This window comes from Delphinus delphis, chromosome 4 (genome assembly GCF_949987515.2).
Source record: "Delphinus delphis chromosome 4, mDelDel1.2, whole genome shotgun sequence".
NCBI classification, from domain to species: Eukaryota; Metazoa; Chordata; class Mammalia; order Artiodactyla; family Delphinidae; genus Delphinus; species Delphinus delphis.
Window position 1 is genome coordinate 131,991,662 of NC_082686.1, and position 27,087 is coordinate 132,018,748.

The 27,087-nt window shown below is 42.3% G+C and overlaps 1 protein-coding gene across 5 annotated transcripts; it reads left to right on the forward strand.

Moving 5' to 3' along the window:
• Positions 1–59: 59 nt before the first annotated feature.
• Positions 60–27,087, forward strand: ASTE1 (asteroid homolog 1). Of its 5 annotated transcripts, none has more exons than XR_009519337.1 (7): positions 60–338; positions 1,134–1,305; positions 1,450–2,772; positions 21,961–22,171; positions 23,943–24,132; positions 25,981–26,131; positions 26,609–26,680. XR_009519337.1 is itself a non-coding variant. In XM_060011477.1 (7 exons), exons 3-7 carry the CDS (start codon positions 1,468–1,470, stop codon positions 26,931–26,933), a joined length of 1,677 nt encoding a protein of 558 aa, XP_059867460.1. In that variant the 5' UTR covers positions 65–338; positions 1,134–1,305; positions 1,450–1,467; the 3' UTR covers positions 26,934–27,087. The 5 variants fall into 5 exon arrangements, 4 of the variants coding, with proteins under 4 accessions (XP_059867459.1, XP_059867460.1, XP_059867457.1 ...); XM_060011477.1 differs by lacking the exon at positions 25,981–26,131 and having other exon boundaries at positions 65–338; positions 1,450–2,184; positions 2,539–2,772; positions 26,609–27,087; XM_060011474.1 differs by lacking the exon at positions 25,981–26,131 and having other exon boundaries at positions 65–338; positions 26,609–27,087.

A 27,087-nucleotide genomic window follows, 5' to 3' on the forward strand; every position in this document is an offset into this window, starting at 1 on the left:
GTGGCCCTTAGCGGGTCACGGAAGCGGAAGTGTACGCTGACCAAGGTGGGCGGGGAAAAGGAGGCCGGCCCAGCAGGCCTCGCTGCCCTAACCTAAGAGCAGCCATTCGGAGCGTGCTTTCCAGCCTTCCTGGGCGACCTTGCGGCAGGCCCGGGGGCACCTCACCTCTCCGCGAAGTCGGCGCCGCTAGCTTCCTGGAATCGGGCTCCCCGTGACGTCATACGCGGAGACTTCCGGCTCCGCTCGGGAGGTCGGGATCACGTGCCGGGAGCTCCTGGAATCCCCCGGCTCCTGCTGGCTTGTGGTGGAGAGGCTGGTCTTCTGGGAGGACGGAGCAGGTGGGCGCTGCTGCTGCGGGCCCGGGGGGCGCGGTTTGAAGGCCTGTATTTGAGGACTTGGAGCAAACGTTTTGCGCGGCTTCCTCCTGTCTAGCGCGCATTTGTTGAACATCTTCTGTAACTAGCTTCGGCTGAGTTGACGCGGTCTCTGCTCACATTTGCTGTACAAGACAGACTTGAGAGAAGTAGGTACCCTACAGGGTAAGGTACTGAGACAGGGCCAAGCCTGGGGTGAAGTGAGTTGGGTACTAAATGCAAGGGGAAGCCCAAAAACTCTGATCAAGATAAATAAATTTTAACACAATATCTTTAAAAAAACTCAAAACTAATGCAAAAAATATACATGCTTGACAAAACCTCACGATTTTAAATAAAGACAGGATCAGTAACTGTGCCATGCTGAGCCATATTGGAGCCTGAGGCCAAAGGAGAAACCAGTAATACTTATCCTGTGACTTAGCCAGTTGGGGGAAGGATATCTTCAGTTCCTGGGACGTATATGCCAAGACAGATGAGAAGAACCTCTGGTTAGCGTGAAACTGGAGAGTTAAGTTCCTCCAGGCTTGAAACTCGGAGCTGTGCTAATTAAGACAGGCCCATAAGCCAAGGCCTCAAAGAAATTCCCAGACTCTGATAATCAAAATAGAAAAACTGGATCCATATCATTGACCCTACACACTTTAGTTAACTGAAGCCTAATGCTTTCTGATCTATTAATTATGTTATTGAGGTTATCATTTTTATAGCTTAGGATCTTTTACGCTGACCCCACAAAACAAATATTCTGTGTTGTAGGATGGTGACTGTCTCAGTATCAAAGTCCGCAGAAGTTCTGTACGTCAGCAGCCTCCGTCCCTGTCCAAAGAGCAGACTCCATGAAGCCATTGAGTTTGTGCCTTGTAACATATGGGGAAAGCGAGAGAGAATGAAAAAGCACTCAGCTAGGTGGTATTGCCTGAGAATCTAGGTAAGGACTAAGATGTTGACACCTAATGTGTTCTATTTAAAGAGCTCTTCACAACATTTGCTGTTGATCTGATGGTGCTAGAAACAGTAGCTTGGTCCCCCATAAGTAACATCAATTAAAAGTGTGTTCTCTTGTTTTAAACAGGCAATTCTTCAGACAGTCATGGGTATCCGAGGACTAATGAGTTTTGTGGAAGATCATATTAATGAGTTCTTCACAGATTTGAAGTTGCGAGACACAAAAATTATCATCGACGGCTATGCCCTCTTCCACCGGCTTTGCTTCAGTTCAAACTTGGAGCTCCGGTATGGAGGGGACTATGATTCTTTTACAGATGTTGTAGAAAAATTCTTTGAATCACTTTTTGCTTGTAAAATCTGCCCATATGTTGTTTTAGATGGAGGATGTGACATTTCAGATAAAAAGCTTAACACTTTAAAGGATCGAGCTAGGGAGAAGATCCAGATGGCCCATTCCCTTTCTGTTGGCGGGGGTGGGTATGTGTGTCCCTTACTCATCCGGGAAGTATTCATACAGGTTCTGATCAAGCTGCGGGTACGTTTTGTCCAGTGCTTTTCGGAAGCAGATCGGGACATTATGACCCTTGCTAATCACTGGAATTGCCCCGTGTTATCGTCTGATAGTGACTTTTGCATTTTTGACCTGAAAAGTGGGTTTTGCCCATTGAATAGCTTTCAGTGGAGAAACATGAACACTATCAAGGGCACACGAGACTGCTATATCCCTGCCAAGTGCTTTTCCCTTGATGCACTCTGCTGTCACTTCGGCAATATGAACAAAGTTCTGCTGCCTCTCTTCGCGGTGCTGTGTGGAAATGACCACGTTAATCTGCCCGTCGTGGAGACGTTCTTAAGTAAAGTATGTCTTCCTCTTGGGGCTCCCAGTTCTAAGGGGAGGAGACACCACCGGGTGCTGGGACTTCTGAATTGGTTGTCTCGTTTTGCTGACCCTACCGAAGCGTTAGACAACGTTCTGAAACATCTCCCCAGAAAGAGTCGAGGAACCGTGAAGAAGCTTCTCTGTGGCTCCATGGGGGAGTACCTGCAGTCCCAGGGGAGGCTGCAGGACTTCTTCCAGCATGGTACTTACGCCTGCCCAGACACCTGGAATCCGGGTTTACCGCCTTGGGTGCTCGCGGCCTTGGCCAGAGGCCAGCTGTCCCCTTTCATCAGCGATGCTCTGGTGCTGAGACGGACCATTCTCCACACACAGGTAGAAAACATGCAGCGACCAAACGCCCACAGAATCTCTCTGCCCATCCGGCAAGTCATCTATGGGCTCCTTGTGAATACTCCTCCACATCCGGGAAATGTGGCCTGGGATGCGCTGCCTCCTCAGCCGCCAGCTTTCAGCGAAGTGGAAAGGATTAATAAAAATATCAAAACATCAATTGTTGGTGCAGTAGAACTGCCCAAGGATCATTCTGACTTAAGCAAATTGACTGAGGTAAGTATTTGTAATACCACTGCAATTTCTGTAAAGCATTTTACAGGTTACAAAGTGCTTTCATGTGTATTATCTCTCTTAACATAACAAACTGAGGTTGGTTGCTATATTGCCCCTATTTCATAGCTGAGAAAACTAAGACTCAGCTAAATCCTTAGCCAGGGAATTATCCGTGCTACGACTCAAACCTACATCTTTTCGCTCCAAATCTGCCATTTCCACTGTACTTCAGTAGCATGTGTTAATCTTTGCGGTTATTACTACTACTCTTGTTGTTAACTAGCTATCAGTAGAATGGGGTTAGTGACTAAAAATAAAGGAAAGGGAAAAAAATTTTGAGCTACAGAAAAAAGAAAGCTTGCCTTTAGGCCTTGACCAAAGGCACAACTAACATCTCAGACTGCATTGGATTGCAATTAACAGGATTAATACTGATGCTTAGGCCTAATTTTTCATTTTTATTGATGAGGACTTTTTTTTAGACTTGAGATTTATGGCATCATGTTGATTTGCTTAGTCTGATACTGAAAACTTGACTCTTAGCCTAACTCAGTGTTGATTAAACCTGAGTAACAGATCAACCCCCTTTTCAAGGTAAAAGAAATTCTCATGGATCCCAGTGTTTATTTAGTTTTTTTTAATAATATTACATAAATATATTAAAAATTACAAATAGATGTGAAGCTGCTTATACAAACACAATTAAATTTACAAATTAAATGCAGATAAACTCACAATTCCAATTGCAATGGTTATTGGGGGGTTTTTTTGTTTTTGTTTTTAAATTTATTTATTTTTGGCTACGTTGCATCTTTGTTGCTGCACACAGGCTTTCTCTAGTTGCAGCGAGCGGGGGCTACTCTTCACTGCAGTGCATGGGCTTCACATTGCAGTGGCTTCTCTTGTTGCACAGCATGGGCTTTAGGCGCGCGGGCTTCAGTAGTTGTGCTGCACCCGCACAGTAGTTGTGGCACGTGGGCTCAGTAGTTGTAGCTCAAGGGCTCTAGAGTGCAGGCTCAGTAGTTGTGGCGCACGGGCTTAGTTGCTCTGTGTCATGTGGGATCTTCCCGGCCCAGGGATTGAACCTGTGTCCCCTGCATTGGCAGGCAGATTCTTAACCACTGCGCCACCAGGGAAGTCCCGGGGGGGTTTTGGATCCAACTCAATATTCAGACTCAGGAGACTCTCTTAGGCCACTCAGGGTGCCAGTCTGCTCCGGGATATAGGGCCGCATAACAGCCTCCGTGAAGCTTTGAATCAGGAGCGGGAGTCCTCCCAACGGTCTACACCATTGATTCTCCTGGGGGTGATTTTGCCACCCAGGAGACACTTGGCAGTATCTGGAGACACTTTTGATTGGCAATACTTGGGGAGGGGTGGCTGTTGCTACTGGCATATAGTCAGGAGAAGCCAAGTATGTTGCTAAACATCTTACAGTTGACAGGACAGCACCCCCAGCCAAGAGTTATGCAGCCCAGAATGCCCACACAGGTGACCAGGAACTAGCCCTTTTAGCCTCCCCATTGGTGACAGCTCAGGCAGGAGGAACAAGATTCACATCATTGGGTCCAGGAGCCTCCTTGGCAATGGGGAATGACTGCTATTAGGAACAGGTTTCTTTCTGGGGTGATGAAATGTTCTGGAATTAGAGATGGTTGCACAGGCTTATAAAGAAACTAAAACTACTTTAAAAGGGTGAATTTTATGACATGGAAATTATATCTCAATTAAAGAAGGAAAAAGTCCCACTGGCCTCCTTCCCCACGGGATCTAATCTTTTTTGTAACAATTCCATAGACATAGCTTCTGAGGTCCCTGCAAGGGACATGCCTGATTACAAGTCACTGCACTCAGGGAAGCCCCAAGATGGGGCGTCCCCATCTGGTTTGTACAGTTCATTTATTGTGTAAGTCTAGATACAGTTTTACAAGAGTCATTCTTATCATGCTAAGTAGCACAGCTGACTAACTTTATCATGTTTCCAGGTTTAAAGAACTGGAGAGTTGAGCATAGGTCATATTCCAAACAAGGCATTTATTAAAACTTTACCCACACCAGAAAAATTGAAATTAGCAACAGTGTGGCTGTTAGCACAACTGACGCTGTCCCGAGCCCTTACCGCTCTTCCTATCCTTTCACTGACCCTACCCAGGACTGTACTGTGCCATCAGTCACTCCTCTGCATCAAGGGCTTTGTGGTTAATAGAGACTGTTTAATAATCATTAGGACCAGGTGGCTTCTATGCTCTGTTAGTCCCCAAACAATGAAAACCTTTTCTGACGTACTCACTGCGCCCCTGAGACCGGCTAGCTACCCATTCATGAATCTTGACTTAGGAATGCACGCCCTGTTTCCAAACACCCCACCACCAAAGGTTAACTATAAATTGTCCCAGTGGACCTGCAGCCGTGCGCAGCACAGTTGCACATGCTTCCGATTAATCGTTGTCCACCAGATCCCGATCCCACCCTGACTATGTTACCCGCTGATAAACTGGTCCAGTGACTACATGGAGCCGCCTGCCTCGTTTTTCAGTCTCAGCATGCCCTCTCAGTTTGGTGGGCACTTCTCATTGCCTCCACCCTCCAACAGCAACATTCTGAAGGAGGTTTTGCTGAAATTACATTTCTCCTCACAACATAAATGGTGCTATGTTGGAGGGCTTTTTATTTTACTTTTTTTATGGCTTTATTGAGAAGTGTCTTTAATGTGCATACTCTGATGAGTTTTGATGTACATTTACGTCCATGAATCCATCCTACAGTTAAGATAATGAATGTATCCATCAGCCCTAAACATTTCCTTTGCCTCTCTGCCCTTCATCCTTCCCTCAGTGTGTACACATAGCAAAGTGCACAGATAATTTACACCTTGATGAATTCGAACCAGCTCAGTAGTTCCATGTAAAGGGCACCCAGATGAAGATTCATTATCAGCACCCCTGCTTTCCCCAGTGTGGTTACAGTCACTCCCTCCCTTACCCCTTGTACTCACTGTTCTGATCTCTAACAACCTTGAATACTTTGTTTTTACACTTTATAAATCGTCTGGCTTCTTTTATTCAACATGGTGTTCATGAGATTTATTCATATCACTGTGCATAGTTGTAGATCTTTCATTTCTCATTGTTGGTGTATTTTTACCTGTGGGACTGTACCACAATTGATTGTTGATTTTATAGCTGATGGGCATTTGTGCAGTTTGCAGTTTGGGCTATTATGAATAGTGTTATGAACATCCGAGTGCACAGCATTTAGTAAAACTACGGTCACATTTCTGTTGCACATATAACTAGGAGTGAAGTTGCTGGGACATAAGACACACGTATGTTCAGCTTAGAAGACACATTGCCAAGTGCACAGTGGTTTTTACCAATAAATATTCCAACCAGCAGTTTATGAGAGTTCTTCTTACTTTATACCCTTGCCCTTACTTGGAATCTTCTATCCTTTTAAAAAATTTTAGCTGTTCTGTTTTTTTATTATTTAAACAGATTTTTGTTAGCTTTATTCTTTTTTTTGAATTTTATTTTATTTTATTTATTTTTTTATACGGCAGGTTCTTATTAGTTATCCATTTTATACATATTAGTGTATATATGTCAATCCCAATTGCCCAATACATACACCACCACCACCCCCCGACCACTTTCCCCACTTGGTGTCCATACGTTCTCTACATCTGTGTCTTAATTTCTGCCCTGCAAACCAGTTCATCTGTACCATTTTCCTAGGTTCCACATATATGCGTTAATATACGATATTTGTTTTTCTCTTTCTGACTTACTTCACTCTGTAAGACAGTCTCTAGATTCATCCACATCTCTACAGATGACCCAATTTCATTTGGTTTTATGGCTGAGTAATATTCCATAGTATATATATACCACATCTACTTTATCCATTCATCTGTTGATGGGCATTTAGGTTGCTTCCATGACCTGGCTATTGTAAATAGTGCTAAAGTGAACATTGGGGTGCATGTGTCTTTTTGAATTATGGTTTTCTCTGGATATATGCCCAGTAGTGGGATTCCTGGGTCATATGGTAATTCTATTTTTACTTTTTTAAGGAACCTCCATACTGTTCTCCATAGTGACAGTATCAATTTACATCCCACCAACAGTGCAACGGAGTTCCCTTTTCTCCACACCCTCTCCAGCATTTGTTGTTTGTAGATTTTCTGGTGATGCCCATTCTAACTGGTGTGAGGTGATACCTCATTGTAGTTTTTTGTTTGTTTTTTTTGTTTTTGTTTTTTTTTAACATCTTTATTGGAGTATAATTACTTTACAATGGTGTGTTAGTTTCTGCTTCACAGCAAAATGAATCAGTTATATATATACATATGTTCCCATATCTCTTCCCGCTTGCGTCTCCCTCCCTCCCACCCTCCCTATCCCACCCCTCCAGGCGGTCATAAAGCACCGAGCTGATCTCCGTGTGCTATGCGGCTGCTTCCCACTAGCTATCTACCTTACGTTTGGTAGTGTACATATGTCCATGCCTCTCTCTCGCTTTGTCACAGCTTACCATTCCCCCTCCCCATATCCTCAAGTCCATTCTCTAGTAGGTCTATGTCTTTATTCCTGTTTTACCCCTAGGTTCTTCATGACATTTTTTTCCCCTTAAATTCCATATATATGTGTTAGCATACGGTATTTGTCTCTCTCTTTCTGACTTACTTCACTCTGTGTGACAGACTCTAGGTCTATCCACCTCATTACAAATAGCTCAATTTCGTTTGTTTTTGTGGCTCAGTAATATTCCGTTGTATATATGTGCTACATGTTCTTTATCCATTCATCCAATGATGGACACTTAGGTTGTTTCCATCTCCGGGCTATTGTAAATAGAGCTGCAATGAACATTTTGGTACATGACTCTTTTTGAATTATGGTTTTCTCAGGGTATATGCCCAGTAGTGGGATTGCTGGGTCATATGGTAGTTCTATTTGTAGTTTTTTAAGGAACCTCCATACTGTTCTCCATAGTGGCTGTATCAATTTACATTCCCACCAACAGTGCAAGAGGGTTTGCTTTCCTCCACACCCTCTCCAGCATTTATTGTTTCTAGATTTTTTGATGATGGCCATTCTGACTGGTGTGAGATGATATCTCATTGTAGTTTTGATTTGCATTTCTCTAATGATTAGTGATGTTGAGCATTCTTTCATGTGTTTTTTTGGCAGTCTGTAAATCTTCTTTGGAGAAATGTCTATTTAGGTCTTTTGGTTTTTTGTTATTAAGCTGCATGAGCTGCTTACAAATTATGGAGATTAATCCTTTGTCAGTTGCTTCATTTGCAAATATTTTCTCCCATTCTGAGGGTTGTCTCTTCGTCTTGTTTATGCTTTCCTTTGCTGTGCAAAAGCTTTGACGTTTCATTGGGTCCCATTTGTTTATTTTTGTTTTTATTTCCATTTCTCTAGGAGGTGGGTCAAAAAGGACCTTGCTGTGATTTATGCCATAGAGTGTCCTGCCTATGTTTTCCTCTAAGAGTTTGATAGTTTCTTGCCTTACATTTAGGTCTTTAATCCATTTTGAGCTTATTTTTGTCTATGGTGTTAGGGAGTGATCTAATCTCACTTTTCCATGTAGCTGTCCAATTTTCCCAGCACCACTTATTGAAGAGGCTGTCCTTTCTCCACTGTACATTGCTGCCTCCTTTATCAAAGATAAGGTGACCATATGTGCGTGGGTTTATCTCTGGGCTTTCTATCCTGTTCCATTGATTTATATTTCTGTTTTTGTGCCAGTACCATACTGCCTTGATTACTGTAGCTTTGTAGTATAGTCTGAAGTCAAGAAGCCTGATTCCTCCAGCTCCGTTTTTCGTTCTCAAGATTGCTTTGGCTATTCAGGGTCTTTTGTGTTTCCATACAAATTGTGAAATTTTTTGTTCTAGTTCTGTGAAAAATGCCAGTGGTAGTTTCATAGGGATTGCATTGAATCTGTACATTGCTTTGGGTAGTAGAGTCATTTTCACAATGTTGATTCTTCCAATCCAAGAACATGGTATACCTCTCCATCTATTTGTATCATCTTTAATTTCTTTCATCAGTGTCTTATAATTTTCTGCATACAGGTCTTTTGTCTCCTTAGGTAGGTTTATTCCTAGATATCTTATTCTTTTTGTTGCAGTGGTAAATGGGAGTGTTTTCTTGATTTCACTTTCAGATTTTTCATCATTAGTGTATAGGAATGCCAGAGATGTCTGTGCATTAATTTTGTATCCTGCTACTTTACCAAATTCATTGATTAGCTCTAGTAGTTTTCTGGTAGCATCTTTAGGATTCTCTATGTATAGTATCATGTCATCTGCAGATAGTGACAGCTTTACTTCTTCTTTTCCAATTTGGATTCCTTTTACTTCCTTTTCTTCTCTGATTGCTGTGACTAAAACTTCCAAAACTATGTTGAATAAGAGTGGTGAGAGTGGGCAACCTTGTCTTGTTCCTGATCTTAGTGGAAATGCTTTCAGTTTTTCACCATTGAGGACGATGTTGGCTGTGGGTTTGTGATACATGGCTTTTATTATGTTGAGGAAAGTTCCCTCTATGCCTACTTTCTGCAGGGTTTTTTATCATAAATGGGTGTTGAATTTTGTCAAAAGCTTTTTCTGCATCTATTGAGATGATCATATAGTTTTTCTCCTTCAATTTGTTAATATGGTGTATCACATTCATTGATTTGCATATATTGAAGAATCCTTGCATTCCTGGAATAAACCCCACTTGATCATGGTGTATAATCCGTTTAATGTGCTGTTGGATTCTGTTTGCCAGTATTTTGTTGAGGATTTTTGCATCTTTGTTCATCAGTGATATCGGCCTGTAGTGTTCTTTGTGACATCTTTGTCTGGTTTTGGTATCAGGGTGATGGTGGCCTCATAGAATGAATTTGGGAGTGTTCTTCCCTCTGCTATATTTTGGAAGAGTTTGAGAAGGATAGGTGTTAGCTCTTCTCTAAATATTTGATAGAATTCGCCTGTGAAGTCAACTGGTCCTGGACGTTTGTTTGTTGGAAGACTTTTAATCACATTTTCAATTTCAGTGCTTGTGATTGGTCTGTTCATATTTTCTATTTCTTCCTGATACATTCTTGGCAGGTTGTACCTTTCTAAGAATTTGTCCATTTCTTCCAGTTTGTCCATTTTATTGGCATAGAGTTGCTTGTAGTAATCTCTCATGATCTTTTGTATTTCTGCAGTGTCAGTTGTTACTTCTCCTTTTGCATTTCTAATTCTGTTGATTTGAGTCTTCTCCCTTTTTTTCTTGATGAGTCTGACTAATGTTTTATCAATTTTGTTTATCTTCTCAAAGAACCAGCTTTTAGTTTTATTGATCTTTGCTATCGTTTCCTTCATTTCTTCTTCATTTATTTCTGATCTGATTTTTATGATTTTTCCTTCTGCTAACTTTGGGGTTTTTTTGTTCTTCTTTCTCTTATTGCTTTAGGTGCAAGGTTAGGTTGTTTATTCGAGATGTTTCTGGTATCTTAAGATAGGATTGTATTGCTATAAACTTCCCTCTTAGAACTGCTTTTGGCGCATCCCATAGATTTTGGGTCGTCGTGTCTCCATTGTCATTTGTTTCTGGGTAATTTTTATTTCCTCTTTGATTTCTTCAGAGATCACTTCGTTATTAAGTAGTGTATTGTTTAGCCTCCATGTGTTTGTATTTTTTCCTGTAATTGATATCTAGTCTCATAGCGTTGTGGTCGGAAAAGATACTTGATACAATTTCAATTTTCTTAAATTTACCAAGGCTTGATTTGTGACCCAAGATATGATCTATCCTGGAGAATGTTCCATGAACACTAGAGAAAAATGTGTATTCTGTTGTTTTTGCATGGAATGTCCTATATATATCAATTAAGTCCATCTTGTTTAATGTATCATTTAAAGCTTGTGTTTCCTTACTTATTTTCATTTTGGGTGATCTGTCCATTGGTGAAAGTGGGGTGTTAAAGTCCCCTACTATGAATGTGTTACTGTTGATTTCCCCTTTTATGGCTGTTAGTATTTGCCTTATATATTGAGGTGCTCCTATGTTGGGTGCATAAATATTTACAATTGTTATGTCTTCTTCTTGGATCGATCCCTTGATCATTATGTAGTGTCCTTCTCTGTCTCTTCTAATACTCTTTATTTTAAAGTCTATTTTGTCTGATATGAGAATTGCTACTCCAGCTTTCTTTTGGTTTCCATTTGCATGAATTATCGTTTTCATCCCCTTACTTTCAGTCTGTATGTGTCTCTAGGTCTGAAGTGGGTCTCTTGTAGAAAGCAAATATATGGGTCTTGTTTTTGTATCCATTCAGCCAATCTGTGTCTTTTGGTTGGAGCACTTAGTCCATTTACATTTAAGGTAATTATCGATATGTATGTTCCTATTCCCATTTTCTTACTTGTTTTGGGTTCGTTATTGTAGGTCTTTTCCTTCTCTTGTGTTTCTTGCCTAGAGAAGTTCCTTTAGCAGTTGTTGTAGAGCTGGTTTGGTGGTGCTGAACTCTCTCAGCTTTTGCTTGTCTGTAAAGATTTTAATTTCTCCATCAAATCTGAATGAGATCCTTGCTGGGTAGAGTAATCTTGGTTGCAGGTTTTTCTCCTTCATCACTTTAAATATGTTCTGCCAGTCCCTTCTGGCTTGCAGAGTTTCTGCTGAAAGATCAGCTGTTAACCTTATGGGGATTCCCTTGTGTGTTATTTGTTGTTTTTCCCTTGCTGCTTTTAATATGTTTTCTTTGTATTTAATTTTTGACAGTTTGATTAGTATGTGTCTTGGCGTGTTTCTCCTTGGATTTATCCTGTATGGGACTTTCTGTGCTTCCTGGACTTGATTAACTATTTCTTTTCCCATATTAGGGAAGTTTTCAACTATAATCTCTTCAAATATTTTCTCAGTCCCTTTCTTTTTCTCTTCTTCTTCTGGGACCTCTATAATTCGAATGTTGGTGCATTTAATGTTGTCCCAGGGGTCTCTGAGACTGTCCTCAGTTCTTTTCATTCTTTTTTCTTTATTCTGCTCTGCAGTAGTTATTTCCACTCTTTTATCTTCCAGGTCACTTATCCATTCTTCTGTTTCAGTAATTCTGCTATTGATCCCATCTAGAGTATTTTTCATTTCATTTATTGTGTTGTTCATCGTGTTTGTTTCATCTTTAGTTTTTCTAGGTCCTTGTTAAATGTTTCTTGCATTTTCTCTATTCTATTTCCAAGATTTTGGATGACCTTTACTATCATTATTCTGACTTCTTTTTCAGGTAGACTGCCTATTTCCTCTTCATTTGTTAGGTCTGGTGGGTTTTTATCTTGCTCCTTCATCTGGGGTTTGTTTTTCTGTCTTCTCATTTTGCTTATCTTACTGTGTTTGGGGTCTCCTTTTTGCAGACTGCAGGTTCGTAGTTCCCGTTGTTTTTGGTGTCTGTCCCCAGTGGCTAAGGTTGGTTCAGTGGGTTGTGTAGGCTTCTTGGTGGAGGGGACTAGTGCCTGTGTTCTGGTGGATAAGGCTGGATCTTGTCTTTCTGGTTGGCAGGTCCACGTCTGGTGGTGTGTTTTGGGGTGTCGACTTATTATGATTTGGGGAAGCCTCTCTGCTAATGGGTGTGGTTGTGTTCCTGTCTTGCTAGTTGTTTGGCATAGGATGTACAGCACTGTAGCTTGCTGGTCGTTGAGTGAAGCTGGGTGCTGGTGTTGAGATGGAGATCTCTGGGAGATTTTTGCCGTTTGATATTATGTGCAGCTGGGAGGTCTCTTTTGGACCAGTGTCCTCAAGTTCACTCTTCCACCTCAGAGGCCCAGCCCTAATTCCTGGCTGCAGCACCAAGAGGCTTTCATCCACATGGCTCAGAAGAAAAGGGAGAAAAGGTAGAATGAAAGAATTAGTAGTAGAAGAAGAAGGAGGAGGAGGAGGAGGGGGAGGAGGGGAGGAGGAAGAAGAAGAAGAAAGAAAGGGAGGGAGGGAGGGAGGGAGGAAGGAGGGAAGGAAGGAAAAAAAAGAAAGAAGATAAAGTAAAATAAAATAAAGTAAGATAAGATATAATAAAGTTATTAAAATAAAAAAATAATTATTAAGAGGAAACAAAAAAACGGATGGATAGAACCCTGGGACAAATGGTGGAAGCAAAGCTATACAGACAATATCTCACACAGAAGCATACACATACACACTCACAAAAAGAGAAGGGGAAAAAATAATCTTGCTCTCAAAGTCCACCTCCTTAATTTGGGATGATTCGTTGTCTATTCATGTATTCCACAGATGCAGGGTACATCAAGTTGATTGTGGAGCTTTAATCTGCTGCTTCTGAGGCTGCTGGGAGATATTCCCCTTTCTCTTCTTTGTTCTCACAGGTCCCAGGGGCTCAGCTTTGGATTTGGCCCCACCTGTGTGTGTAGGTCCCCGGAGGGCGTCTGTTCTTTGCTCAGACAGGACAGGGTTAAAGGAGCCGCTGATTCGGGGGCTCTGGTTCACTCAGGCCGGGTGTAGGGAGGGTCACGGAGTGCAGGGCGAGCCTGCGGCGGCAGAGGCCAGCATGATGTTGTACCAGCCTGAGGCGCGCCATGTGTTCTCCTGCAGGAGTTGTCCCTGGATCACAGGACCCTGGCAGTGGCGGGCTGCACAGGCTCCCCGGAAGGGGGGTGTGGATAGTGACCTGTGCTTGCACACAGGCTTCTTGGTGGCGGCAGCAGCAGCCTTAATGTCTCATGTCTGTCTCTGGGATCCGCACTTTTAGCCGTGGCTCGCGCCCGTCTCTGGATCTCCTTTAAGCTGTTTTCTTAATCCCCTCTCCTCGCGCACCGGGAAACAAAGAGGAAAGAAAAAGTCTCTTGCCTCTTCAGCAGGTCCAGACTTTTCCCCGGACTCCCTCCCGGCCAGTTGTGGCGCACTAACCCCCTGCAGGCTGTGTTCACGCCGCCAACCCCAGTTCTCTCCCTGCCGACCGAAGCCCAAGCCTCAGCTCCCAGTCCCGCCCGCTCCGGCGGGGGAGCACACAAGCCTCTCGGGCTGGTGAGTGCCAGTCGGCACCGATCCTCTGTGCAGGAATCTCTCCGCTTTGCCCTCTGCACCCCTGTTGCTGTGCTCTGCAGCTCCAAAGCTCCTCCGCCACCCGCAGTCTCTGCCCGCGAAGGGGCTTCCTAGTGTGTGGAAACCTTTCCTCCTTCACAGCTCTCTCCCACTGGTGCAGGTCCCATCCCTATCCTTTTGTCTCTGTTTATTCGTTTTTCTTTTGCCCTACCCAGGTACGTGGGGGGTTTCTTGCCTTTTGGGAGGTCTGAGGTCTTCTGCCAGCGTTCAGTAGGTGTTCTGTAGGAGTTGTTCCACGTGTAGATGTATTTCTGGTGTATCTGTGGGGAGGAAGGTGATCTCCACGTCTTACTCTTCCGCCATCTTCCCGGAAGTCCCTCCTCATTGTAGTTTTGATTTGCATTTCTCTAATACTTAGTGATGTTGAGCAGCTTTTCATGTGCTTCTTGGTCATCTGTATGTCTTCTTTGGAGAAATGTCTATTTAGGTCTTCTGCCCATTTCTGATTGGGTTGTTTGTTTTTTTAATATTGAGCTGCATGAGCTGTTTATACATTTTGGAGATTAACCCTTTGTCCGTTGATTCGTTTGCAAATATTTTCTTCCATTCTGAGGTGAGTGTTGTCTTTTCATCTTGTTTATGGTTTCCTTTCCTGTGCAAAAACTTTTAAGTTTCGTTAGGTCCCATTTGTTTATTTTTGTTTTTATTTCCATTACTCTAGGATGTGGATCAAAAAAGATCTTGCTGTGATTTATGTCAAAGAGTTTTCTTCCCATGTTTTCCTCTGAGAGTTTTATAATGTTCGGTCTTACATTTAGGTCTCTAATCCATTTTGAGTTTATTTTTGTGTATGGTGTTAGAAGAGTTCTAATTTTATTCTTTTCCATGTAACTTTCCAGTTTTCCCAGCACCACTTATTGAAGAGGCTGTCTTCTCTCCATTGTATATCCTTGCCTCCTTTGTCATAGATTAGTTGACCATAGGTGCATGGGTTTATCTCTGGGCTTTCTATCCTGTTCCATTGATCTGTATTTCTGTTTCTGCTTCAGTACCATATTGTCTTGATAACTGTAGCTTTGTAGTATAGTCTGAAGTCAGGGAGTCTGATTCCTCCAGCTCCTTTTTTTTCCCTCAAGACTGCTTTGACTATTCAGGGACTTTTATGTCTCCATACAACTTTTAAGATTTTTTGTTTTAGTTCTGTAAAAAATGCCATTAGTAATTTGATAGGGATTGTATTGAATCTATAGATTGCTTTGGGTAGTAGAGTCATTTTCACAATATTGATTCTTCCAATCTAAGAACATGGTATATCTCTCCATCTGTTTGTATCATCTTTAATTTCTTTCATTAGTGTCTTATAGTTTTCTGCATACAGGTCTTTTGTTTCCCTAGGTAGGTTTATTCTTAGGTATTTTATTCTTTTTGTTGCAGTCGTAAATGGAGTGTTTCCTTAATTTCTCTCTCAGATTTTTCATCATTAGTGTATAGGAATGCAAGAGATGTCTGTGCATTAATTTTGTGTCCTGCAACTTTATCAAATTCATTGATTAGCTGTAGTAGTTTTTTGGTGGCATCTTTAGGATTCTCTATATATAGTATCATGTCATCTGCAAACAGTGACAGTTTTACTTCTTCTTTTCCAATTTATATTCCTTTTATTTCTTTTTCTTCTCTTACTGCTGTGGCTAGGACTTCCAAAACTATGTTGAATAATAGTGGTGAGAGTGGACATCCTTGTCTTGTTCCTGATCTTAGACAAAATGCTTTCAGGTTTTCACCATTGAGAATGATGTTTGCTGTGGGTTTGTCATATATGGCCTTTATTATGTTGAGGTAGGTTCCCTCTATGCCCATTCCCTGGAGAGTTTTTATCATACATGGGTGTTGAATTTTGTTGAATGATTTTTCTGCATCTACTGAGATGATCATATGTTTTTTCTTCTTCAATTTGTTAATATGGTGTATCACATTGATTGATTAGCATATATTGAAGAATCCTTGCATCCCTGGGATAAATCCCACTTGATCATGGTGTATGATCCTTTTAATGTGTTGTTGGTTTCTGTTTCCTAGTATTTTCTTGAGGATTTTTGAATCTATATTCATCAGTGATATTGGTCTGTAATTTTCTTTTTTTGCGGTATCTTTGTCTGGTTTTGGTATCAGTGTGATGGTGGCCTCATAGAATGAGTTTGGGAGTGTTCCTTCCTCTGCAAATTTTTGGAAGAGTTTGAGAAGGATGGGTGTTATCTCTTCTCTAAATGTTTGATAGAATTCACCTGTGAAGCCATCTGGTCCTGGCCTTCTGTTTGTTGGAAGATTTTTAATCACAGTTTCAATTTCATTACTTGTGATTGGTTTATTCATATTTTCTGTTTCTTCCTGGTTCAGTCTTGGAAGGTTATACCTTCCTAAAAATTTGTCCATTTCTTCCAGGTTGTCCATTTTATTGGCATAGAGTTGCTTGTAGTAGTCTCTTAGGATGCTTTGTAGTTCTGTCATGTCTGTTGTAACTTCTTTTTCTTTTCTAATTTTATTGATTTGAGTCATCTCCCTCTTGATGAGTCTGGTTAATGGTTTATCAATTTTATTTATCTTCTCAAAGAACCAGCTTTTAGTTTTATTGATCTTTGCTATTGTTTTCTTTGTTTCTGTTTCATTTATTTCTGCCCTGATCTTTATGATTTCTTTGCTTCTACTAACTTTGTGTTTTGTTTGTTCTTCTTTCTCTAGTTCCTTTAGGTGTAAGGTTAGATTGTCTATTTGAGATTTTTTTGTTTCTTGAGGTAGGCTTGTATAGCTATAAACTTCCCTCTTAGAACTGCTTTGCTGTATCCTATAGGTTTTGGATCGTCGTGTTTTCATTGTCACTTTTCTCTAGGTATATTTTGATTTCCTCTTTGATTTTTTCAGTGTTCTCTTGGTTATTTAGTTGGTTATTGTTTAGCCTCCATGGGTTTGTGTTTTTTACGTTTTTTTCCCAGTAATTGATTTCTAATCTCATACCGTTGTGGTCAGAAAAGATGCTTGATATGATTTCAATTTTCTTAAATTTACTGAGGCTTGATTTGTGACCCAAGATGTGATCTATCCTGGAGAATGTTCCGTGTGCACTTGAGAAGAAAGCGTAATCTGCTGTTTTTGGATGGAATGTCCTATAAATATCAATTAAATCTATCTGGTCTATTGTGTCATTTAAAGTTTGTGTTTCCTTATTAATTTTCTGTTTGGATGATCTGGCCATTGGTGTAAGAGAGGCGTTAAAGTCCCCCACTATTATTGTGTTACTGTCTATTTCCTATTTTATAGCTGTTAGCAGTTGCCTTATGTATTGAGGTGCTCCTGTGTTGGGTGCGTATATATTTATAATTGTTGTATTTTCTTGGATTGATCCCTTGATCATTATGTAGTGTCCTTCCTTGTCTTTTGTAACATTCTTTATTTTAAAGTCTATTTTATCTGATATGAGTATTGCTCCTCAAGCTTTCTTTTGATTTCCATTTGCATGGAGTATCTTTTTCCCTCCCCTCACTTTCAGTCTATATGTGTCCCTAGGTCTGAAGTGGGTCTTGCTTTTGTATCCATTCAACGAGCCTGTGTCTTTTGGTTGGAGCATTTAATCCATTCATGTTGAAGGTAATTATCAATATGTATGTTCCTATGACCATTTTCTTAATTGTTTTGGGTTTGTTTTTGTAGGTCCTTTTCTTCTCTTGTGCTTCCCCCTTAGAGAAGTTCCTTTAGCATTTGTTGTAGAGCTGGTTTGGTGGTGCTGATTTCTCTTAGCTTTTGCTTGTTTGTAAAGCTTTTGATTTCTCCATCGAATCTGAATGAGATCCTTGCCGGGTAAAGTAATCTTGGTTGTAGGTTCTTCCCTTTCATCACTTTAAGTGTATCATACCACTCCCTTCTGGCTTGTAGAGTTTCTGCCAAGAAATCAGCTGTTAACCTTATGGGAGTTCCCTTGTATGTTATTTTTCCCTTGCTGCTTTCAATAATTTTTCTTTGTCTTTAATTTTTGCCAATTTGATTACTATGTGTCTTGGCGTGTTTCTTCTTGGGTTTATCCTGTATGGGACTCTCTGCACTTCCTGGACTTGGGTGGCTATTTCCTTTCCCATGTTAGGGAAGTTTTCTAGTATAATCTCTTCAAATATTTTCTAAGGTCCTTTCTCTCTCTCTCCTCCTCTGGGACCCCTATTATATGAATGTTGTTGCGTTTAATGTTGTCCCAGAGGTCTCTTGGGCTGTCTTCATTTCTTTTCATTCTTCTTTCTTTATTCTGTTCTGCAGCAGTGAATTCCACCATTCTGTCTTCTAGGTCACTTATCTGTTCTTCTGCCTCAGTTATTCTGTTATTGATTCCTTCTAGGGTGTTTTTCATTTCACTTATTGTATTGTTCATCTCTGTTTGTTTGTTCTTTAATTCTTCTAGGTCTTTGTTAAACATTTCTTGCATCTTCTCAATCTTTGCCTCCATTCTTTTTCCGAGGTCCTGGATCATCTTCACTATCATTATTCTGAATTCTTTTTCTGAAAGGTTGCCTATCTCCACTTCATTTAGTTGTTTTTCTGGGGTTTTATCTTGTTCCTTCATCTGGTACATAGCCCTCTGCCTTTTCGTCTTGTCTATCTTTCTGTGAATGTGGTTTTTGTTCCACAGGCTGCAGGGTTGTAGTTCTTGCTTCTGCTGTCTGCCCTCTGGTGGATTAGGCTATATGTGAGGCTTGTGCAAGTTTCCTGATGGGAGGGACTGGTTGGTGGTGAGTAGAGCTGGCTGTTGCTCAGGTGTGAAGAGCTCAGTAAAACTTTAATCTGCTTGTCTGCTGATGGGTGGGGCTGGGTTCCCTCCCTGTTGGTTGTTTGGCTAGAGGTGACCCAACACTGGAGCCTACCTGGGCGCTTTGGTGGGGCTAATGACAGACTCTGGGAGGGCTCACGCCAAGGAGTACTTCCCAGAACTTCTGCTGCCAGTGTCCTTGTCCTCACGATGAGACACAGCCATCCCCCACCTCTGCAGGAGACCATCCAACACTAGCAGGTAGGTCTGATTTAGTCTTCTATGGGGTCACTACTCCTTCCCCTAGGTCCCGATGTGCACACTACTTTGTGTGTGCCCTCCAAGAGTAGAGTCTCTGTTTCTCCCATTGAAGTCCTGCAATCAAATCCCGCTAGCCTTCAAAGTCTGATTCTCTAGGAATTCCTTCTCCCGTTGCCAGACCCCCAGGTTGGGAAGCCTGACGTGGGGCTCAGAACCTTCACTCCAGTGGGTGGACTTCTGTGGTATAAGAGTTCTCCAGTCTGTGAGTCACCCACTCAGCAGTTATGGGATTTGATTTTATTGTGATTTCGCCCCTCCTACCATCTCATTGTGGCCTCTCCTTTGTCTTTGGATGTGGGGTATCTTTTTTGGTGAGTTCCAGTGTCTTCCTGTCGATGATTGTTCAGCAGTTAGTTGTGATTCTGGTGCTCTCACAAGAGGGAGTGAGAACACGTCCTACTCCACCCAATTTTAGCTGTTCTTATGGTTGCCATCATTTTAGCCAATTTGGTGGGTGTTAGTTTGCATTTCTCTGATGAGTTATTTGAACACCTTTGCATGTGTTCACTGGCCATTTGCATATTCTGTTAAGTTTCTATTCAAAGCCTTTTGCCCATTTTCGTGTGTTTTTGTTTATTTCTATATACAGGTCCTTTGTCAGATAACATTGTGGGAGCGTACTGTGGGTTGTCTTTTCACTCAAGTATGTTTTGCTGAACAAAAGTTCTTAATACACTCTAATCTAAAATTTTATTTATGCCTGTCACTTTTGTGACCTACTTAAGAAATTATTGCCTGCTCCAAGGTCATGAAAAATATTTTTGCCTTTTACACTTAGATCTGAAAGCTATCTAGAATTGATTTGTTTGTGTGTGTGGTGTGACATAGGGGTCAGGACACTTTTCCCCCACATGAAAATCCAATTGAGTCAATGAGTACAGCAGGTGGATTATACTCCTGGCTCAGTGGAGGTGACAAGTGTTCTCATCACGTACTTGTATTCAAAGTGGGGTGAGATTTTAGTTCAGTGTCTGTGCGGTGACATCATTTGGCTTTCCCTTGGCACCCTCAGTTCTGCATTTTAGCTCAATGTTGTTAGCTCTAATTAGCCCATGATATTTCTAAAGGGAATCAGGTGCAAATATTATTCCAGAGGTGTGCAGGTACAAGTACGGAGACTTTGTGATAATATCTTCATTTTGTATGCTTAACGTGATGTGACAGTAATACTTCATCTGCTCTGTGCCAGCTCTTGTAATAGAAAATGTATACAATCTCTCATTTATTTCCCACAGTAACCAGGTAGGGTAGAGTTTCCATTTTGGCTGTGTCACTTGCAGTGGACAGAGCACCATTCAAGTTAACTCGTGAGAGGCTAACCGTAAGGAGAGATGGAAGGGATCATTCTTGTGGAGTAAGTCAGTGCCAAGCCCAGCCTCTCTCCGGGTGCCTCTGCCTCTGAGGCAGCTTCTTCTGCAGACTTGTCACATGGGATGGACCCTAACTAGATTTAAGGGCTGTGAGCAGAGTAGTCCCCCTTGGGGAAGGGAACAAGGACTAGTGGGTTCCATGAAACATCTGTGTAACTCATTCTAGTGCCCATTTTACAGATGATCAGACCTGACTGTAGAAAAGCTCAGAAACTCGCTCAAGGCTGCAGAGTTAGTGAGGGCAGAACCTCTCTGAAGTCAAAGCCCAGACTCTGCTTGGTTAATAGAATTTGTAACTTGGATAGAGAATTCAATAATTTAAGCATCATATGTCAGAAAAGAATTCATGTATTTTCTTAGCTTTGCATGATAGGTCTTTCTATCAGTTTAGATTATGAGGAATATATTTAAATTTAAGTAGTTAATGCTACTTCCCATAGGGGTGATTGACTGTACTGTAAACCACTTTGCATATTTCTAATTTTTAAATTTTTATCACAGTATCAAATTATTAAAACCAGTACCTATAAATCATTATATTAAAGTTGTCATACATTGATGATGAACCTATTTTGTCAGTTACAACGTGTTTTACTTCAAGTTAACATCTCTGTTTTCAGCTATCAACACACTTACTTACTGACTAGGTGTTAGGTGCCAAGAAATGTGCCAGACTGTCTCATCCTTCCAGAAAATTAAGAAGGAAATCTTTTCTAGGTGTGTGCAGACACCAGTAATACAAACTATTTTTTTTCCTCTTAGAGTTTGATTGTGAAGTCGCCCAGAGATGCTCTTTTAATAGTCCTAATTTCCTTATCTGTAAAAGTGTGTGACCTGCAAGGTCCCTTATGGTTCTTAAATCTTAAGATTCATAGTAAATCAACTATACTTCAGTTTTTTAAAAAAATGGCATAAAAATCAACAAAAAAAAAGAAGGAAAAAAGATTCATTAAGGCAAAATTATGTCAACCAGAAGCCCGAAGCCCTCATAGCTGTTTACTTCCTTTTATTTGAAGCCTGGAGTGAAAGTTGGTGTGGTATGTTATTACAAGGACAATGCAGACAGCCCTTAAATATTCCTATTTGCTGGAATATACCTGCCACTAGAAGCGGCCACCTTGGGACAATCCCCGTGTGGGAGAAAACAGACAATAAGACATTCAGCTGGGTTGGTACATTAGGCAGGACCCAGACAAGCAAAAGGCTGCATGGGATACTGCAGAGGGTGCATGTGGTTAAAGTCTGCCTTCCGGAGGTGATTGGTGATGGTGTCACAGAGGACGGGGGCTTGAACAGTCACTGGCAGGTGAGGGTAGGGTTGAGTATAGATCTTTGTTTCTTAAAGCAGAAGAGTTAAAATGCAGCTTCCTGGGCTCCCCTCATTTACTGAATCAGTTTAAGGGGTGGGGCCTGAGGATTGTTTTAACAAGCTTCCCAGGTGACATGCACACTGCAGATGCCCAACAGCCTGCATGGGGGATGGACTGACGCGAGCAAGGGCTGTGCAGTGGGAAGAGACAGCACGTCCAGCCAGTCACCACATTTATTATGCCCCTTATGAAGGTTCTAATTTTGAGTGTGGCTGATTTTTTTCCATAGGAAGATAAGAAACCGACCTAGAGAATGAAGAAGAAAGACATTCTCCAAAGTAACTTACAGAACGTTTGGTGTATATTTTCAGCTCTCCTTGGCTAGACGGCAGATACTTCTGTTAGAAACGCTGAAAGTGAAACAGAGCATCCTGGACCCAATCCCTGCTGCGTTGAAGTTGCCCATCGCCGTCAGCTGCTACTGGGTGCAGCACACGGAGGCCAAGGCAAAGCTGCATCATCTGCAGGCCTTACTGCTGGGGATGCTGATGGGACCCTTGCATGCCATGATCAACAGCCCTGGTAGGTATCTGGAAGTCCCAAGAGTATATTTTTGCATGTTACTTGCATGTAATCAAACATTTAAACAAACAAACAAAAATTCTCGGATTATTTACTTCCATCAGTTGTATCAGAACTTAGAAGTGGGGCACCAAAATGTCACTCATTCCTTGTAGATCTTTCTGAGTGCTCCGTGTACCAGGTCAGTGCTGGAGGGCTTGACCTCAAGGGCACAGCAGTGAAGATGCGCTGATGCTGCCTCACCCACCTGTCCTGTGGCACCTGACGCTCAGTCTGTAAAGCGTGACCGTGATGTACATTTTGTGCTCCGTGTTCCTTGTCCTTCTCTTCAGTGCAGCAGCAGCACCTCCCCTGGAGACTTAAGTAAAATTGCCCATTGGTGAAACTTAAGAATACCTACAATTACTGTAAACATTCATGCTTGTGCTGTTTTGTGTCGTTTATTTTTTTACTTTCTTTTTTCCCCACTGTAAGTTTCAATTAGTATATGAGTTGTGATGGTAGAACTGGTAACTTCTCTTTCTATTAGAGAAATACACTTTGAGGCAGTTTCATCTTTATTTAAACATCAGGTGAAATAAATGATGCATTGGAGCACTTCAATCCTGTAATGGGATTATTCTCTTTACAAAATTATGAATGCTTTATCCAAACATGTATAATAGTTGTCACACTCTAGAACAGTACTAACGTGATAGCTACTAGCCACAGGTGGCTATTTAAAATTTAAAATTCAGCTTCTCAATGCACTTGCCACATTCTAAGTGCCCAGCAGCCACAGGTGGCTAGAGGCTGCTGTACTGGACAGCACAGATGAAGAACATTCCCATCACTGCAGAAAGTTCTGGACAGCACTACTCTGGCATTTACTGTTTAAAATAAGTTCATGAAAGGATGAGCCAGCACAGACTCCAGGACACCCCAAAGTGGGAGAGCAGCTGTCAGAAGGGACTGTTGCACAGCAAGTTAAGTTCTGGCCCACTGCTGGTTAGGATACAAGTTCAGGGTGTTTCCTCTCATTGAACATAAATATAGTTTAAGAAAATTCTCAGAGCACCAGTCTATTAAGTTTTTACCTGAGTCCAACAGAAGGGGCATGTCAAGGGTCTGTTTCTTTTCTTCTAGGAATGTGGACCCCACACCCAGGCAGGCTCAGTGCCTTGCTGCTCGCTCATTGGTAAAAGGTGGGCCTCCTTTTCCTTCCTTCCAGGTTGGTCCGGAAGGCAGGCTGCACGTGGAGCCGGGAACAGGCAGGTTTCCTGGGGTGGCTGCTGCTTGTCCTCCACCACTGAGGAAGTGGCTGATTTGCCCCATTCTCTATGAGTCATACTCTCATTCTCTTCCCATAAAACAGAAGTTAAAGCGTGTTTTGAACACACGGCTGTTTCTTTAAGGAAATGTAGTGAAAGAGAACAGTAAAGAGAAGGGGATTTTTCATAGAGATACATTTAGGGTTTGGAGAGTTCAGATGCAGATGTGTTTAAAGTCAGGTAGTAGATTAGCGGAAGAGATACTATGTTAAGGAAAAAGATAAAGAATTTGGGGTTGAATAAAGTTAGGTTGTCATTAAAAGGGCATCTCAGTATAAATATTTCAGTTTATACATTGAAAGGCTTTTACATTGACATGAAAATAGAAAAGAGCCAAAAAAGAAAAGCATTTTGGTTATTCACTTTTTTCTTTATGGAATTTGAAGTTTTATATATGGATAAAATTACAAGGTGATACAGTGTTTTTGGAAATACTGCCCTTGGGTCGTGTCTTTATCTAGATGAGGAAGCTCCACAGGGCGGTGGTGCTGAGATGCTGTATGAAGAGCTGCAGAGAGTGAAGGCACAGCCGGGCCTGAGGCTGGACTTAGACACAGCTCATGTCTTCTGTCAGTGGCAGTGCTGTCTGCAGATGGGGCTGTACCTCAACCAACTGCTGTCCACGCCTCTCCCAGAGCCAGACCTAACTCGGTAAGCACCCAGGAAGCTAGTGCAGATGGCTGCATGTAGAAGTAAATACTTCAGTTGTCATTTAACGCAAAGAAGTTTTTTTAAAAACAGTCAAACTTAGTATATAACTGGTCTTGGATCACTGTTAGAGCTGAAGAGCTGTAATATTAAATTTTTAAAATATTAAATTACTTCCGTATTTCCAAAGAAAGTTTCCATGATTTTTTAAAGTCTTCCAAATTTAAAAAAATCGGTTCATTAATATAAAAATAAGAGGCAGTTGTTGGTAGAGTATAGCTCTTTCCCTCATTTCTTTCAGATCTTTATTCAAATATCACGTTATAAAGGCTTTTTCTGATCATCCTACTGAAATATTATTCAAGGGAGTGAGTGAGGAAGATAAAAGGGAGATGGTTAGAAAATGGAGTTGAGATTACATATGTGCTTTGTCTCTCCACTTGAAGATAAGCTCTGGGTGTGTGCTGGGACTTGCCTGTTTTGTTTACTGTTGTAGCCCCAGTGCCTAGCATTACTCAAATACTTGTTGAATTAATGAGTGCTATACGGAGACCTATCATATATGCTGGTTTGACTTGAAATATTTCAAGTTGAAAGCTTCCTAGCAGTACATAGTGTTGTTAACGTTACTGAACTCAAGTCTGTGTGTCTGACGCACAGTGAGGCCAAACAGTACCAAAACATTGGAGTTTGGAGCAGAGAAAGGTTTATTGCAGGGCCCTGGAAGGAGATAGGTGGCTCATGCCTTAAAAATCCCAACTCGCTGAGAGCTTTCAGCAAAGCCCTTTTATAGGAAGGGTGAGGGAGGCACATGGTTAGTTGTTGCAGACTTCCTGGTGTCAGATCCTTTGTTCTTGAGGTCAGGTCACCATGTTCCTATAAACCTCTAACAAAACAAATGTTATCCTCTGTTCTAAAGAGAAAGGGAAAGGGAGGCATTTAATTCTGTCTCCATGCCTCCTTGTGGCTTTTAACACTTAACAAATCCCAGAAGCGAAGTGACATCATTACCCTTCATTTTACCTGTTCAAAGTCCCAAGGACCGACTTTCGCCCTCCTAGGTCCAGGCCCTGGCTAAGTGGAGGGGGTCCCTGCGGGGGCTGGTTACCCTGCCCCGGAGCGTTCATTTGTCTGGCACCCAGTCTGGGTCCTCATGCCAGTGCCCAGGCCAAACGGGAGAGGCAGATCTCAGCTGGCGGCGCCCTCAGGGCCTGGCCCCCCAGACCTTGCCCAGCCAGCATCACTGAGGGAGCCAGGTGCCCAGGACCCCGCCGGCCCTCAAACTGGACCCCAGTTCCCCCTGCTCACCCACCGGCCCCAAGGCCAGCGGGCCTAGTAGCCAGGGAGAAGGCTGTGATCCGCCTCTCATCGCATTCGCTGTCCCAGCACGGCTGCGAGTTGACTGCTGCTGGAGGGGGACCGCTGTCCCGGCTGCCAGTCCTGGCTAAGGGCTGCGTGCCCACCCCGCCCCCTGTACTGAGCGTGGCGCCCCCCACACACACACGTCTGCCCGCCAGGCCTGCCAGCTGGACACTCAGCAGCACGAGGGCCTCAGCTGCCCCGAGGCCCCCCGCCGGCTACTTGGGAGCCGCCTCCACACGCAAGTTGCCAGGAACGAGCCGCAGCCACAGGGCGACGTGGCGTCCGCGGGCTGAACCGGTGCTGAACCGGTGCTGCAACCTGGGGTGGCCACGCAAACCTGCTGGCCCGGCCCACTGAGCATGCCCGGCCCCTATTACATTCCCACACCCTAGACCTCTCTACCAAATAAGATTGATTGGCGTTTGACCTATGGATTCCTTATTCCTTTCCTTTACTAATTTTGTTCATCCTTGACTGGATCCTCTCTAGTGACCACGGATCCCTATAAAACAAGACAGCGGAAACAGTTCCCTCAATAATGATTTCAGCAGGAGAGTTGTTCCTGCATCTCAGCATCACCAAGGCTCTTTAAATGATGATTTTACACTGAGTAAATGATGGTTCTCCATCAGTTGCTAAGGTACCAGTCAGTCAACCCTGGCAGTAAGTTAATATGTTAAATCTGTGGCTTCCAGTTCATTCCAGCTTATATTTGTGGAGTTGGTTTTTAATCCAAGTGAATGAATGACCTCGCAAATGATACGATTAAATGTTCTCATATTTCAACAGACTGCCTGTTTGTCCTATCAGAGGCATTTTTAACTCCTTGTCTTTGAAGCGTTAAGAGGCCTGCTCAACTTTGGGCTAGTTGGAGAACCAGCAAGCATCCATCATTTACTTTGTTGATAAAAAGTTCTAAGTATCATTAGCCAAGAAGTAATCTCTGTAACAATTCAGTTCCTTCTTTCAAGAAACAGATTATTCTTGAGTAACTTTAATAATGATTTTATAGAAGCAGCACTCACAGTGTTTGATGGGTCTGTTGAAGCCACATTAGTGAGTTGTCTCAGTGCAGGAACCTCTGCTGTAATGACACCCTCTTCTCTCCCCTGAGCAGACTGTACAGCGGGAGCCTGGTGCACGGGCTCTGCCAACAACTGCTGACGTCAGCCTCAGCGGAGAGCCTCCTGCACGTGTGTCCTGAGGCCCAGCAACTCTATGAGCATATGTTCAGTGCCACTAGGTCATGTGCCCCTGCTGAACTAGTCCTACCAAAGGGTAAATCAAAAAAAAGAAGGCAAAAGAAACGACGTACCCCCTGGTCAGAGAACAGAGTGGGGACCACCTTGAACGCTAGGAGTTGGCATGAGGGAGGCAGTCGGTTTGAGCTGTTGATGGTGGGGACCTTGGAGGAGCACATGGAGGCCGCAGAGCTTGAATAAACTCAGTTGCAACCAGGTTGGGATTCTTACCGAAAATTTGTATTACCTCCCTTGAAATGACTGACTTTTTTTTAGAATTAAATCTGTTAAGGATAAACACTGCAGTATTTTGAATTCCAAAGTACTTTGTATTCTGCTTTTAATAAATACGTGG